This window comes from Brassica napus, chromosome C3 (genome assembly GCF_020379485.1).
Source record: "Brassica napus cultivar Da-Ae chromosome C3, Da-Ae, whole genome shotgun sequence".
NCBI classification, from domain to species: domain Eukaryota; kingdom Viridiplantae; phylum Streptophyta; class Magnoliopsida; order Brassicales; family Brassicaceae; genus Brassica; species Brassica napus.
In genome coordinates this window covers 13,242,254-13,255,866 of record NC_063446.1, presented here as the reverse complement: position 1 = coordinate 13,255,866, position 13,613 = coordinate 13,242,254, and the positions used below count along the sequence as shown (strand labels likewise).

General features: G+C 29.8%; 1 protein-coding gene across 1 annotated transcript; it reads left to right on the top strand.

Annotated features, from left to right (window-relative positions):
- The first annotated feature begins 8,878 nt into the window (after positions 1 to 8,878).
- On the top strand, positions 8,879 to 12,876 carry LOC106435715 (MLO-like protein 12). The gene is made up of 15 exons (XM_013876625.3): positions 8,879 to 9,101; positions 9,298 to 9,355; positions 9,486 to 9,730; positions 9,829 to 9,945; positions 10,032 to 10,092; positions 10,513 to 10,601; positions 10,703 to 10,777; positions 10,855 to 10,949; positions 11,068 to 11,117; positions 11,213 to 11,253; positions 11,372 to 11,545; positions 11,636 to 11,671; positions 11,765 to 11,832; positions 11,941 to 12,001; positions 12,278 to 12,876. Exons 1-15 carry the CDS (start codon positions 8,985 to 8,987, stop codon positions 12,797 to 12,799), a joined length of 1,809 nt encoding a protein of 602 aa, XP_013732079.1. The 5' UTR covers positions 8,879 to 8,984; the 3' UTR covers positions 12,800 to 12,876.
- Positions 12,877 to 13,613: the final 737 nt, after the last annotated feature.

The following is a 13,613-nucleotide window of genomic DNA, read 5'->3' as shown; positions in this document are numbered from 1 at the left end:
TGTAATGCTTCTCAATTAATACATAAGAAATAAAGGATTGGTGCATAAAAAAGATCGTAGAGAAATATTGAAGATTGAAGTTCCAACCATAACTATATTGATAAAAGTTATTTTCGAGAACTCATAAAACTTTGCCGATTTTGTGGCGAAGAGATGCACGGTGGCAGAGAACAACATTGATTCAGTGTTTTTTTGTCGTCAACTTGAACAAATTCTATGAAAACTCTGCAAACCAAACTGGTAACTCATCATCCATATGAATAATGAAAGACGTTTGCTTCATGGCACTCCGCGCCAAGTTGTTCGCCTTTGTATTCAGCGTTTGGGGAATATTAATGATCTCTTAGTGAGTAAAACTTCCTTAAAGAATCTTGATGTCATCCAAATAATTCACAAAGGCCAGTCATTCCTCTGGTGCAGAAACCATCCTCGCCAATTGAATACAATCTGTCGCAAAAGTAACATTGTATTGACGTAAGTTCTTCATACTTTCATTGCCCATATGAGGACTTCCATCTCCGAGTGTAAAGGCGAAATACTTGCTCTTGTGTTCCTTGCTCCCATTAGTCCCTCAAAACCTGGTAGCGTGATGTACCAGCCCTGTCCCGAGAATAAATATTTCTCTTTCCATGATCCATCCGTAAAACACAAGCGGCCCAGAATTGACGGTAAACTTATTTCTTCTATTTCTCGCAATTGGGCTATTCCACTTGTGGCTGAGGCATGAGTCTCTGCCCATAATAAAGATTCAATCTTTGCCAATTTCAGGATATATCTAGGATCAATATCAATATTACTAAAAACTTTATTATTTTGTCCCTTCCAAATGTACCATAAAATCCATGCAAATTGATGATCATCTATATACGGGGATGCCCTCCAATATAGATAATCTATGTTTGTGAACAGTGCCCTAGAAGGAAAAGTGTGTGGATTTAATGGGATCTCAGAGAAGCCCAGACTTGAACCGCTGGAGGACATTCAAAAAACACACGTTTAATTGATTCCGCACTAGCTCCACATCTTGCATACTGAATATCACCTTGCATACCCCTGCTCCGCAATTTTTTCTTTACTGATATACAACTCGATACCAACTGCCAAAGAAAATGTTTATTTTTGGTGGGCAGCGAATATTCCAAGAGTAAGCTTTTAACGGGTTGATCGTAGGTCAATATAACGCCAGCGATTTTTCTCTGTCTGGTTATACTCGTTCCAACTGATAACCTGATTTTACGGTATATTTCTCATTAATGGTAAAATGCCATCCATCTTGATCAATCAGTCGATGTCTACTTAAAGGTATACTTTCTATGATCTTTGCATCCTCTGGTTCCACCAATTACCGAATTACTTGAGAATTTCATGTGAGTGATTTTGAATTGATGAAAGAATCCACAGTGAGATATAGGTAGAGATTTTGTTGACTACTTTTTGTTGATCTCGGGCGAATGGTTGGGAGCCAATGATCGTTTCATACTGATATAGATGATCATGATCCTACCCTTTTGATTAGTTATTTGCTAACCATAGATCTACCAAATACAATACTACGCTATATGTAGGAAGGAGAGTATGAACGAACCGGTTCCAGGGATGAAGCATTCCTGAAATACCGTCTTTTGAAGACACGAAAAAATAATGAATTAGGTTTCTCAATAAAACGCCAAAATTGTTTTCCTAACATAGCTGTATTGAAATCCGAAAGATCTCTGAACCCCAAATCTCCTTCGTCGTTGTCAATACAAAATTTGTCCCTTGATTTACGATGTATGCCTCTTACATTTCCATTGATTTAGTGTTATTTTACAAAAAAGGCTCTAAGAGATATCAGTTTTAATTTTCATATTAGAAACCAATGATTATTGTTGGATTAATCTATCGTATTTTACTGAGCTTTGCCAACACTTACAGCTGCCCCAAGCGATAAGTTTTGTAAGATTATGACTATATATCTAAAATAAATAAAAAATTATTATAATTTAGTGTGAGAGAATCACATAACAAATATATTTTTCTCATCTAAGATGTGTAGGGAAAATCTTTTTATTTATCCAAATTATTTTAGCAACTAACAATTGTTTCCATGTTTTGTAATAAATTTCTTATAGAAAACCATGTTTTCATTTTTTATCTTATTTTATTTCCTTACCTGTAAAATTTATGTTTATAGTTATTTTCTATAAGAAATGCTTATAATAATTTTGTACAAAAAGCTGCCCAAAACCGTTTTTTCTATCAAGTGAGTCAATTCTGAATAAGTAGACTAAATAACAAAAATATGAAAAGTGTAAAGAAAAATAATTGATTATGGGTTTTAGAGTTTGTAGAAATTTTTAAAAGAAAATAAGATAAATGCGTTTTCTTAATTAATTTTCTCTTTACTGATGAGAAAAATTAAAAAAAAAAACCTTTTTGAAAATTGATAGCATCAAACTCATGACAAGTCTCTTGCAAAGACTATATTGCAATTTTTGAAAATTGATAGCATAGACCTCAATTTTTATGCTATTCATTAAATTTAGGTTGACCGTCGGATTTAAACCTCTAATAATAAAAGTATTATTTGCGCACGAAAAAGATTGACTAAAAATTTGAATAGGATATAGCTAAATAACGAAAGATATACATATAGGCGTGCAAACCGCACCCCGGTTTGTTATTCGGCATTTTATTTTTAGCTGTAGATTAATTCACTTTATTTAACAATAAACTGCATATGGTCCAAATTGGTAAACAAAAATTATGGATTACTAACTACCGTAGGTACTCTACAATTTTCGAGGTGCCGCCATCAGTTCTTTGCTTTTGTTTTTATTTTTTAAGTAAATTATTTTTATTTATAAAATTATTCAAACTCAAATTTATATTCTCATTTATGTCTTTTATTTTTAATTCTGTAATTTATTTGAACCGAGCCAACCAAAATTTCTAGTCTTAATTTAAATTTAATTATGAGTTAGTTTAATTTGACGAGGTTTATCAACCCATTTCTTTTTGTATTTTGAATATCTTAAAGTATATTTGGATTTGTTTTTAGTTTGTAATACAATTTAAATGGTACATGAACTGAATCATACATGCAAAAAAATCTGAACCAAACCAGAACCAAAATTTATATATACTAAAATGAAACTTAAATATCTAAATCTGAATATCCAAAACTAAAATAGACCCAAACAAAATCTGAATGCCCACCTCTAATCATATTGACTATATATATTTTATTATTTTCTTTTAGAAAAGTCTTTAAATATTTTTTAAAAAAATTATGTGCTAGATAATATTAAAATTCAAAAATATTATACTATTTTATCCAAAATTAGATATAGTTAACACAAAACAGAAAATATTTATACATATGAAGTAATTTTCTATTATATTTTAAATAAAATTTATATTTTTTACAAAATCTAATTTAATTATGAAAATAAGTAGTAATGTAAAATTATATAAACTATTTTAAATTTATACAGTATTTTAAACCATTTTGTATACTTTTATCCTTCAAACATATGTTTTGGATCACTAAATCTGTTTGATCAACACTTGTACCGTTTTATTTACTCTTGTTTCGTTCGATCTGTTTGATCCGGAACACTTACTCTGTTTTTTCCATATGAAATCAAAAACTAAATATAAGTTAAATATTATTTGTTTGGCCCGGCCATGTAAATGTGCTGGGCATGCATTTGCAGAAAGTCTAATGCAGTTTATAATTTTTTGCCTAAATTAGAGTCTATGTTTTTCTTAAATTACACTTGTTTAAAGAAATAGGTCTCAGTTTTTCTTTAACTCATATGGTCTATTTTGTTTCCGAGACGGGCTGCTATTTGTCGAACCCATAAGAAAATATGAGTTGGGACAGTTATAACATCGTATTAGTATGGTATGTCATCGAGATTAGAAGTAAGAAAAATATATTTTAATCACTATAATGTTTAAACTTTAAATACCGTTACTGAGTGCCTTCTCGTTATTTAGTTACGTTTGTATAAAATCCTTGCACAACGAATTGATCATCTTATGTAATTAATCAAGAAAGGCAGACCCTTTTGCTTTAAGAAATTCTTATCTTAGTCAAACGAAAGTACTTCAAGTTTCAGTTTCGTTTAAGTTTAACAATTCACGATTTAGATCGGATTAAAGTACTTCCAATTATAGTTTTGACTAAATATTTAACCTCAAGAAAAAATTATCGAGGGAGAAAATATAAAACAATTTCACATATTGTGTATTAATCATCCAAATAAGTATTAAAGGTTTAGTAGGTAATTAATTATAATGGCCAAGTTGGGTTATATAAACAAATTTATTTGGGAAGTTGCCTCTTAACCAAATGAAGATCTACAGTTTTAAAACATCATCATATGTACGCAAGCGTTTTTCAGAACAAAATATTACGTATATTCCCCTTCTGAACATCATGTACGGAACTGTTTTACCTTCTCAGAGCAACATTATTGATTTATTGTTATCTCAAAACAAGTATTTCAGCAAAATTACTATTTTAATACAATTAGTTTATATAATTAAATTTAAATTTCTGAAAAGATTTAAATCATCAATAAATAGATAATAAATGGACATGTGGCTTTAGTAATTCTAGCAGGCTTCTCATGAGTCCTCATATGAAAACTTCATGACTACATTTTCTTTCCTATTTTTAAAAAATTTTGTATTTATTTTAAATGTGAGATACAGTAGCCTTCCACGTATTCTCATTAAATATCTAATCTATTAAAAGTGAAGTACAAATGAAATTTAACCCCCACTTCACCTCTAATATTACAAGTTTACGCCACTGATCTTTTAATTAATAACAGTTTCTATATTTAAGCACTCATTAATTAATATAATATCAATATTTAAAATAAAAAAATCTGCACTTGCCTAATTTATGGAATATTCTCTCTCTATATACTATCAAATAAATGGAAATCTGTCGATTTAATCATAAATTCCAATTACATTTAAAATCAATATTTCACATACCTATTTATAAAGAACTAATCCTTTTCTTGGAAAAACTCTATTTGCTTATCAAATTAGACTTGCACGATTTTTTTTATTAATTATGTTAGCACATGTTTGTTATTATTATATCATAATTGTCCATTTATACTACTTGTGTGATTAGGTGGATTTAGTACAATGGATTGATATAAAACCCCAAAATGTGTATATAATTTAAAATAATAAAGCAACTAGATTTTGACCCGCGCTTTAAAAGCACTGGAGTATTTTCGGCTTAATCCAAAAAAAAAATTGGTTCTGGTTTAATTTTTTTTTTTTAAAGCTAAGATTTAGAAACCGTTTGGTTATTTATGAATTTGTATTTGGTTTCAGTTTGACTATTTTGGTTAGGGCTGGGCAAAAAAATCAAATTTGAAGAACCAAACAAAATCCAATCCGAAAAGTAGTACCAAACCGAAATAGATTAAATATCCGAATGAGTTCAAAAATTTTGTATTCAGAGAACCGAAACTGAATATGATCTGAACCAAAATATTTCAGATACCTGAATGTATCCGAAATAGATTTATATAATTAAATATATTAATTATTTTAATTTAATATATAAAAAGTATCCAAAATATGTATTATATTTGAAATTTTCCAAAAGTAAATGTTTAAATTAGCTAAAAAATACTCAAAACACCAAAAATACTTGAAATATCATTGTTTTTTATCCAAATATTCATACCAAAACCAATCTATATGTAAAGTTTAGGTATTTTGACATACATTATTCAAACTTATATAATATATTATTTTAATTTTATATTTTTAAAATTTTAATATATATATGAATTTAAAATTTTTTTAAATAATTTAAACGGGTTGTGGACCCAACCCGCCAGAAATTTCAAATATAATTCTTTTAAATATATATGGTCGTCTTCTTGTTGGTTTATTATTTTCTATAACATTAAAATCGGCCTGAATTATTATTATTCATATTGACATCAATCAATCTATAATGAAGTTGTTAAGATCATGGATTTTAATATCCATTAAATTTTGGAAAGTATTTTTAAATAAAATTATGAGCATGTTAAGATTTGCTAGAAATCGGTATTAGTTAAAGAATATACTGATAATATTCTTTAAACGAAAATGATATAATCCTAATATTTTTATATTGTTTAAAACAATGTAAATAACCATTAGAAAACCTTTAATTGATAGATTTATTATAAACTCTAAAGAGCTTCCAGGTTATTGATCGAGAGAGATGTAGTTATTGTAAATATCGCAAAGTGATTTCTTGAGTACTTGTCATAGCTTTTGTATACCAGAATATTATATAATATATTAGGCATAAGCAATTTGACCCCAAAAAAGCTCTTTGTCGTATAGTTTTTTTGTCGTATAAGTTTAGTATAGTTAATATTAATGAGCTCCAAATGTATAGATTTTATGGGCCTTGAATTTGTCATCGTAACTTGATTCGATGGGCTTCTGTTTTGTGTGGGATTTCTAAATAATTTAAATTTGAGCAGCTGATTGGTTGATTAATAAGTGACAAAAATAATTAAAATTTTTGAATAAGAAAATGGCATAGCATTGTAAATAATTCTAAAAAGTAAGGGCATATTCCTAATAGGGATTCTGCTTTAATAGTATAGATTGACCTATTTTATCTAATCTATACTATAAAATATAATATATTGCACAAAGTCGTTATTTTTAAGAAAATATATATAATAAATGTGTATAATTTTATAACAAAATATCATCTAATACCCCTATTTATATAATCTATTAACAACTAAAAATGTATATTCGACATAAAAATGAATTATCATATTAAATAAATGATATATAAACAAACAAATAAATGATAATTCACCATTATTGTTATATATATATATATATGTACAAACAATTAAAACAAATGACAATTCAAAAAAAAAAATTAATAAACTTGCTTCATATAAACTATAAAATTATATTAAACATTTATTAATGGTAAATGGTAAAAATATATACGATCGATCCATCATATTTTAAATTTTTTTAACAACAGTTTTAAAATACACCCTCAGAACCTAGTATACTGTTATGAACGAAGTTCTACCGTCCGCAACTATATCCATGTGAACAGTATAATCTACATAAGACATTTTTTTTGTAAACTAATCTACATCAGACATGAACACAGTCAAAGTTAAACATCGCTTATGGCCCTTAAAATTTTAAAAATAATTTACTTAAACCCCAACATTTGTTTTGAAAAAACTATCAAAACATTTTTAAAATTATCTATTGCTTTAAAATTTTTAGAGCCGGCCATACACGTATTTCATGAGCTTTAGCTTAGAACTGACCTTTAAAATTATCAGAAGTTTTAAATAAGACATGCCAAAAGGGTACTTCCGAGGTTTGAATCCTTGGCATGGCACCCTTGAAACATTAATCATCTAACTAGTCAATCTCAAACAAAAATATTTTTCACGTTAAGTAACTCATTTTGTCATAACACTATTTGTGTAACCCGTTATAAAGATCACGTAATTATCTTACGGTAAACAAGAATTAAGTAATTTACTGGCTTTTATAAAGTCTATTTAATTAGAAGGGATAATTAGCTCATGAGTCATGACCACTTCAAATTTTACTCCCGTTAATGGTTGGCCACTTTTCTTATTGACAAACGTAGATGTCTCCCGTAGGTGGTACGATTTTGTTTCCTAGCTTTGATTTACAGGATGACGAGTTATCTACCAATCGCAAAGTATCATTGGACTACACCACCTTGATTTATTTCTCTTTTGAAAAAAATTTTTCCCTTTTTCTTGCCAAAATTGAAAAGATTTTGAAAGATTTTTTTCATTAATCTCATTCAGTCATATTTGATATGTTGAAAGATATTTTTTTGTTGGTTATAAAAAACTTTTTTTTTTGTTAAAGGGTTTTTATATAAACATTGTCATTCGTAATAACTGCCAAATTTCTTTGTAAAATTCATATGTATATAATCATGATGAATGTAGTCTCACAACAAACTTTCTGTCTCTTTCACAACGACTGCACATTTTATTTGATTTTTATAATTGAAAGTCGTGTTAAGGTATGAGTTTAGAAGTTTGACAAAAAAAAGGGTATGAGTTTAAAAGTGGTCGTTCACACGGCGATACCAGTCTCCTAAATAGTGCTGAAAATTTTAATCAAAATTCCCAGGCTCGGCCACTGACTGATGCAGGTCAAATTATATTAAATTTCTTTTACGAGACAGATGCATATTTTTTGAAACGTGCCACATACCAATTAATATATTTTATAAGATATATATAAATATCAATTAATCCAAAAACTTTATAAAAATGAAAATATTTTTATTATTTATCAATTTTTATAGAAATACTATATTATATATAGATAGATAGATATATTAACTAAAATTTTATATATTTTTAAATAGGTATTTCCCCTTATTTTATAATATTTTAAAAAAATTATTAATTTTTTAAAAAATAATTATGATATGCAGATCTCGCGGATTATCTACAAATTCAAATAAACGGATGTAAGTACACTAATTTTTTTACAGATTATACATATCATTTTTTTTTTGATAAAAACTACTAATGCACAGTAGGATAGATCAAGTGAGCGGATTTATTCCGCTTCCCAGCACTCGTAAAACATCTTCATCTCAAGTCCTCTTTGAATAAGTCAAAAGTCTTCGTTTCCTTAGTTTCTAATAATTAACAAAAATATATAATTGCGGCATTCACGTGCTTGTCTTTCTTATATTCTCTTTGTAGAGAAATAGCAGCGAATGTATGTATATATGTATCTTGTTTTAGTTTAACATGTATATATATATATATATATATATATATATATATATATGGACATAACAGGAACAAAAGCCATATAACTTTCTTTCTCGTTTTCTCCTTATAGATAAAACTTGTGAAACTTTAAAAGCTGATCTACATATCGGAAGTTAAGAGTTTTGAGTTGTGAAAGTAATGGCAATAAAAGAGAGATCATTAGAGGAGACACCAACATGGGCTGTTGCTGTTGTTTGCTTCGTTCTTCTTTTCATCTCTATCATGATCGAATATTTCTTGCACTTTATTGGTCACGTACGTATATATTTTTTCCTATATGTTTCCATCTTTATATTATCCAAAGTATTCATTTCTCTCCTTTTTTGCTCTTCGCCAAATGATAGTTTCATTATATATAGCCTTCAAAACTTATTACATCATCTGTCTTTTTTATTTACTTGAAAATCCAAATATAGACGTTTCTTTTAAAAAAAATTCTTAATATGTGTAGTGGTTTAAAAAGAAGCACAAAAAGGCTTTATATGAAGCTCTTGAAAAGGTTAAAGCAGGCAAGTTTACTATTCTATAAAGATTTTATCATAAATTTGGATGTCATTTTGTATCACAATCTGATCAATGTTTCTAATTGAATTACCAAACTAACTTTTGTTTTTTCTTCTTGGTTTGTGGTGAAAATAGAATTGATGCTACTGGGATTCATATCGCTTCTACTTGTTGTATTGCAAACACCAGTCTCCCAAATTTGTATCCCAGAAAGAATTGCTGCGACTTGGCATCCTTGTAGTAGCCACCAAGAGAGCACTAAGTATGGTAAAGATTATATCGATGATGGTCGCAAAATTCTTGAAGACTATGACTCCAACGACTTTTATAGTCCTCGTCGAAGTTTAGCCACCAAGGGTTATGACAAATGCGCAGAAAAGGCATGTTTTATATTTTAATTATTACTTTTATCTTTTTCTTTCTTTATGCTTGAAAATAAGTGTGTTTATTTATTTTAGTTGTGAATTACTATTTTCAGGGGAAAGTAGCATTAGTATCTGCATATGGTATCCACCAATTGCATATATTCATCTTCGTGCTCGCTGTTTTTCATATTCTCTACTGCATTATAACCTATGCTTTGGGAAAAACCAAGGTACATGATATTTTCCGTACTTTTTTCACAAGTGCATATACATATGTAATTATGTATGTCTTTAATCTTGTGATGTAAATATGCAGATGAAGAAATGGAAATCGTGGGAGAGAGAGACCAAAACAATTGAGTACCAATATGCCAATGGTATGCACTAACATATTAATTAGCTATTATCTCACCGCCATTAACTTCTTTTGGCTGTAATCATCAAAGAAAGCAAAAACAAAAACGAGTATTTTTCGGATAAAATATTTTCGTCGGTGTTTAACTTTGGCAAAACGATAAAACATCGTTGATCACTTCTCAACTGTGATCTGTTCTTTTTTTTTTGTCAAATCACTGTGATTTGTTTATTCATCGAGATCTCTCACGTTCGTATATTTTTTTTAATTGAATTATATAATCAGACTTATGAGTAGAATATTCAATGACAACAGGCTTTTTGTTTGACTTATAAATGAACAATTTAACACAGGAAAGTACCATCACTTTTCAAGTAATTATATGTGTTCTGTCCTCTTATTTAATTCATTTAAATTCAATTGATTGTTTTAAATATTGTAGATCCAGAGAGGTTCAGATTTGCAAGAGACACATCATTTGGACGTAGACATTTGAATGTATGGAGCAAGTCTTCCTCTACCCTCTGGATTGTAAGTTTTCATTTATATATTCTCCTCAAATTTTCCTTCATGTATTCCTGTAATTTGGTTTTAAATTACAAAAAAGTAATGGATAAATTGTGGGCATGCAGACATGTTTCTTTAGACAGTTCTTTGGATCAGTGACTAAAGTGGATTATCTTACTCTAAGACATGGCTTCGTAATGGTAAGTTTACTTTTACTATATATTTATTTATTTACGGAATCGAATTTTTAATTTGAAAACTTGTTGAATGGGTGCAGGCGCATTTGCCAGCAGGAAGTGGAGCTCGTTTTGATTTTCAAAAATACATTCAAAGATCTTTGGAAGAAGATTTCAAAGTTGTTGTCGGTATAAGGTTGGTCCCTTCTTTATTTCAATCAAACTCATTAATATTTTCTTTAAATTATCTAATTTTCCATGATATATTATAAATTTCTTATTAAATAAGTTATTATGTGTGAATGGAACTGCAGCCCAGTGATTTGGTGCATTGCTGTCTTGTTCATATTGACTAATACACATGGTTGGTCCTAATTCTTTATAATTTCATTTAAGTAGTTAAGCAAATTTCATTTAAGTAATGACATAAACTTCTGTTTGCTTTTCAAATTACAATAGGATGGGGTTCCTATTTTTGGCTACCTTTCCTCCCTTTGGTTGTAAGTAATTGCAGACACAATACTTCAAACTTTTCAATTGGTCTTGTTATGAAGTTGTGATGTAACATATATGATTAATGCTATTAACTATATGGTTGGTTTGTTTAATGAATTTAAGGTGATATTAATAGTAGGAGCAAAACTTCAAGTGATAATATCGAAATTAGGATTGAGGATTCAAGATAAAGGAGATGTGGTTAAAGGAGCTCCTGTGGTTGAACCGGGTGATGATCTCTTTTGGTTTGGTCGTCCTCGTTTCATTCTCTTCCTCATTCACTTGGTTCTTTTCACGGTATAACTAATTTAATTAATCATATATGTTTTTATGTATTTTTGAATTATGGTTTTCTAAAAAGTATAGTTTTATGTATTTTTCTTACAGAATGCATTTCAACTGGCTTTCTTCGTTTGGAGCACTGTGAGGAACAACCCATCTTTTCTGGAAAAAAAATCATTTAAAATGGTGTTTTCAATAATATAATTGGTTATGGTTTTGGTATTGCTTTTGCAGTACGAGTTCACACTCAAGAACTGCTTCCACCACAAAACAGAAGATATTGCAATCAGGATCACCATGGGGTTTGTTAACTCCTCGAGAAGTTTTTTTTTTTGTCATCCTCAAGAAGTTATACATTAAGTATGTGTTGTATCTCTTTACTCAAAACTTGTTCTTGTTGTATATGACAGGGTATTGATACAAGTTCTATGCAGCTACATCACTCTACCTCTGTATGCTCTTGTGACTCAGGTATATAATCTAAATTGCTAAAAGTTTACGTTTGATACAATCATGTACAGTATACCATATGATTAATCTTCATTTTAGTAGTGAGTCGATTAAACTCTAGCCTCGATAATACACATAATTTGGATAAATTTTTTTGATATCATGTCAACAGTGTTTAGACATTTTATAAACTTAAAATCAAACTGTACGTAATGCACTAGATTGATAAATATATAGTTCATTCTGAGGTCTCAAGTAGTCTATGTAGGATTCTCTAACAGTAAACCGTAACTGCAGATGGGAACTTCAATGAGGCCGACCATATTTAACGACAAGGTAGCCAATGCATTGAAAAAATGGCACCACACGGCCAAGAAACAGACCAAACATGGACACTCAGGGTCAAACACACCTCACTCAAGTCGCCCCACCACACCAACACATGGAATGTCACCGGTGCATCTCCTCCACAACTATCGTAACCGCAGCCTTGACCAACAAACCAGCTTCACAGCCTCTCCTTCTCCTCCTAGATACTCTGATTTTGGCGGAAACTCTCAAAACCACGGCCTTGATCAAACAAGCTCCACTGCCTCTCCTTCTCCTCCTAGATTCTCTGATTTTGGCGGCCACGGCCATGGACATCAGCAATTCTTTGATCCTGAATCTCAGAATATCTCTAGTCACCGTGGGATCACAGATTCTGACAACAGCAATAGTCATAATCCCCATGCTGACGTAGCTAGTCCTGTTATAGAAGAGAGAGAGATTACTGAGCATGTCAACGTTGATTTGTCGGAGTTTACTTTCAAGAAGTGATATGAGTTCTATACTTTGCCTGTTTGTTCATTCTTTGTAAATGATATAAACATTGAAATGAACACTTTCTTCTTTTATATTTAGCTGTTAGAACACAAATCAAAAATTTCTATAACATCAAATCATTTTGAAAGACACAAGTTTAGTCTTTGCTTTTGTTATGTTACCTTCAAACCTGTACGTTTTGGGTTCTGGGCTCATTCAGTTCTTCTTCTAAGGTAAATTGATCTCGATGGATCTTCTATTACCTTTCAGACTGGAGCACAGCACCAAATTGTGGACAAGTGCTCTTGAAGTGGACCAAAAGGATTGATGTCTCGAAAATGATGCTTTGTAAGTTAAACACTATCAAAGTCCCTTACACTAACTGGGACAAGCTTGACGAGTCCTATATAACTAAGCCTTGAGTGGCCTCTCCTCCTTTCCCTCCCTAATCAAATTTTTTAAAAAATTTATGTTTTCTTTTAACATTAAAATATTGCTGTATCCGGTTATTAAACCGGATTTATATAATATGTTTGTTTGCGTTTATTGATTATATTATGTTATCTATGCTTATAATATGGATTGCTAAGTTTTTCAAAGTTTGATAAAGGCAAAGGTTAAACTTTGTCAAACTTCGAAATTTTTTTACTCCACATATTTTGTCACATTAACAGCTCGTAAGATGATCCGGTTATTACATCAGATTTATATAATATGTTTGCTTGCGGCTATTATTTGATTAAATTATTTTTTCTTATAATGTGGATTGCTAAGTTTTCAAAGTTTGACAAACGCAAAGATTAAAACTTGTCAAACTTCGGAAAAGTTT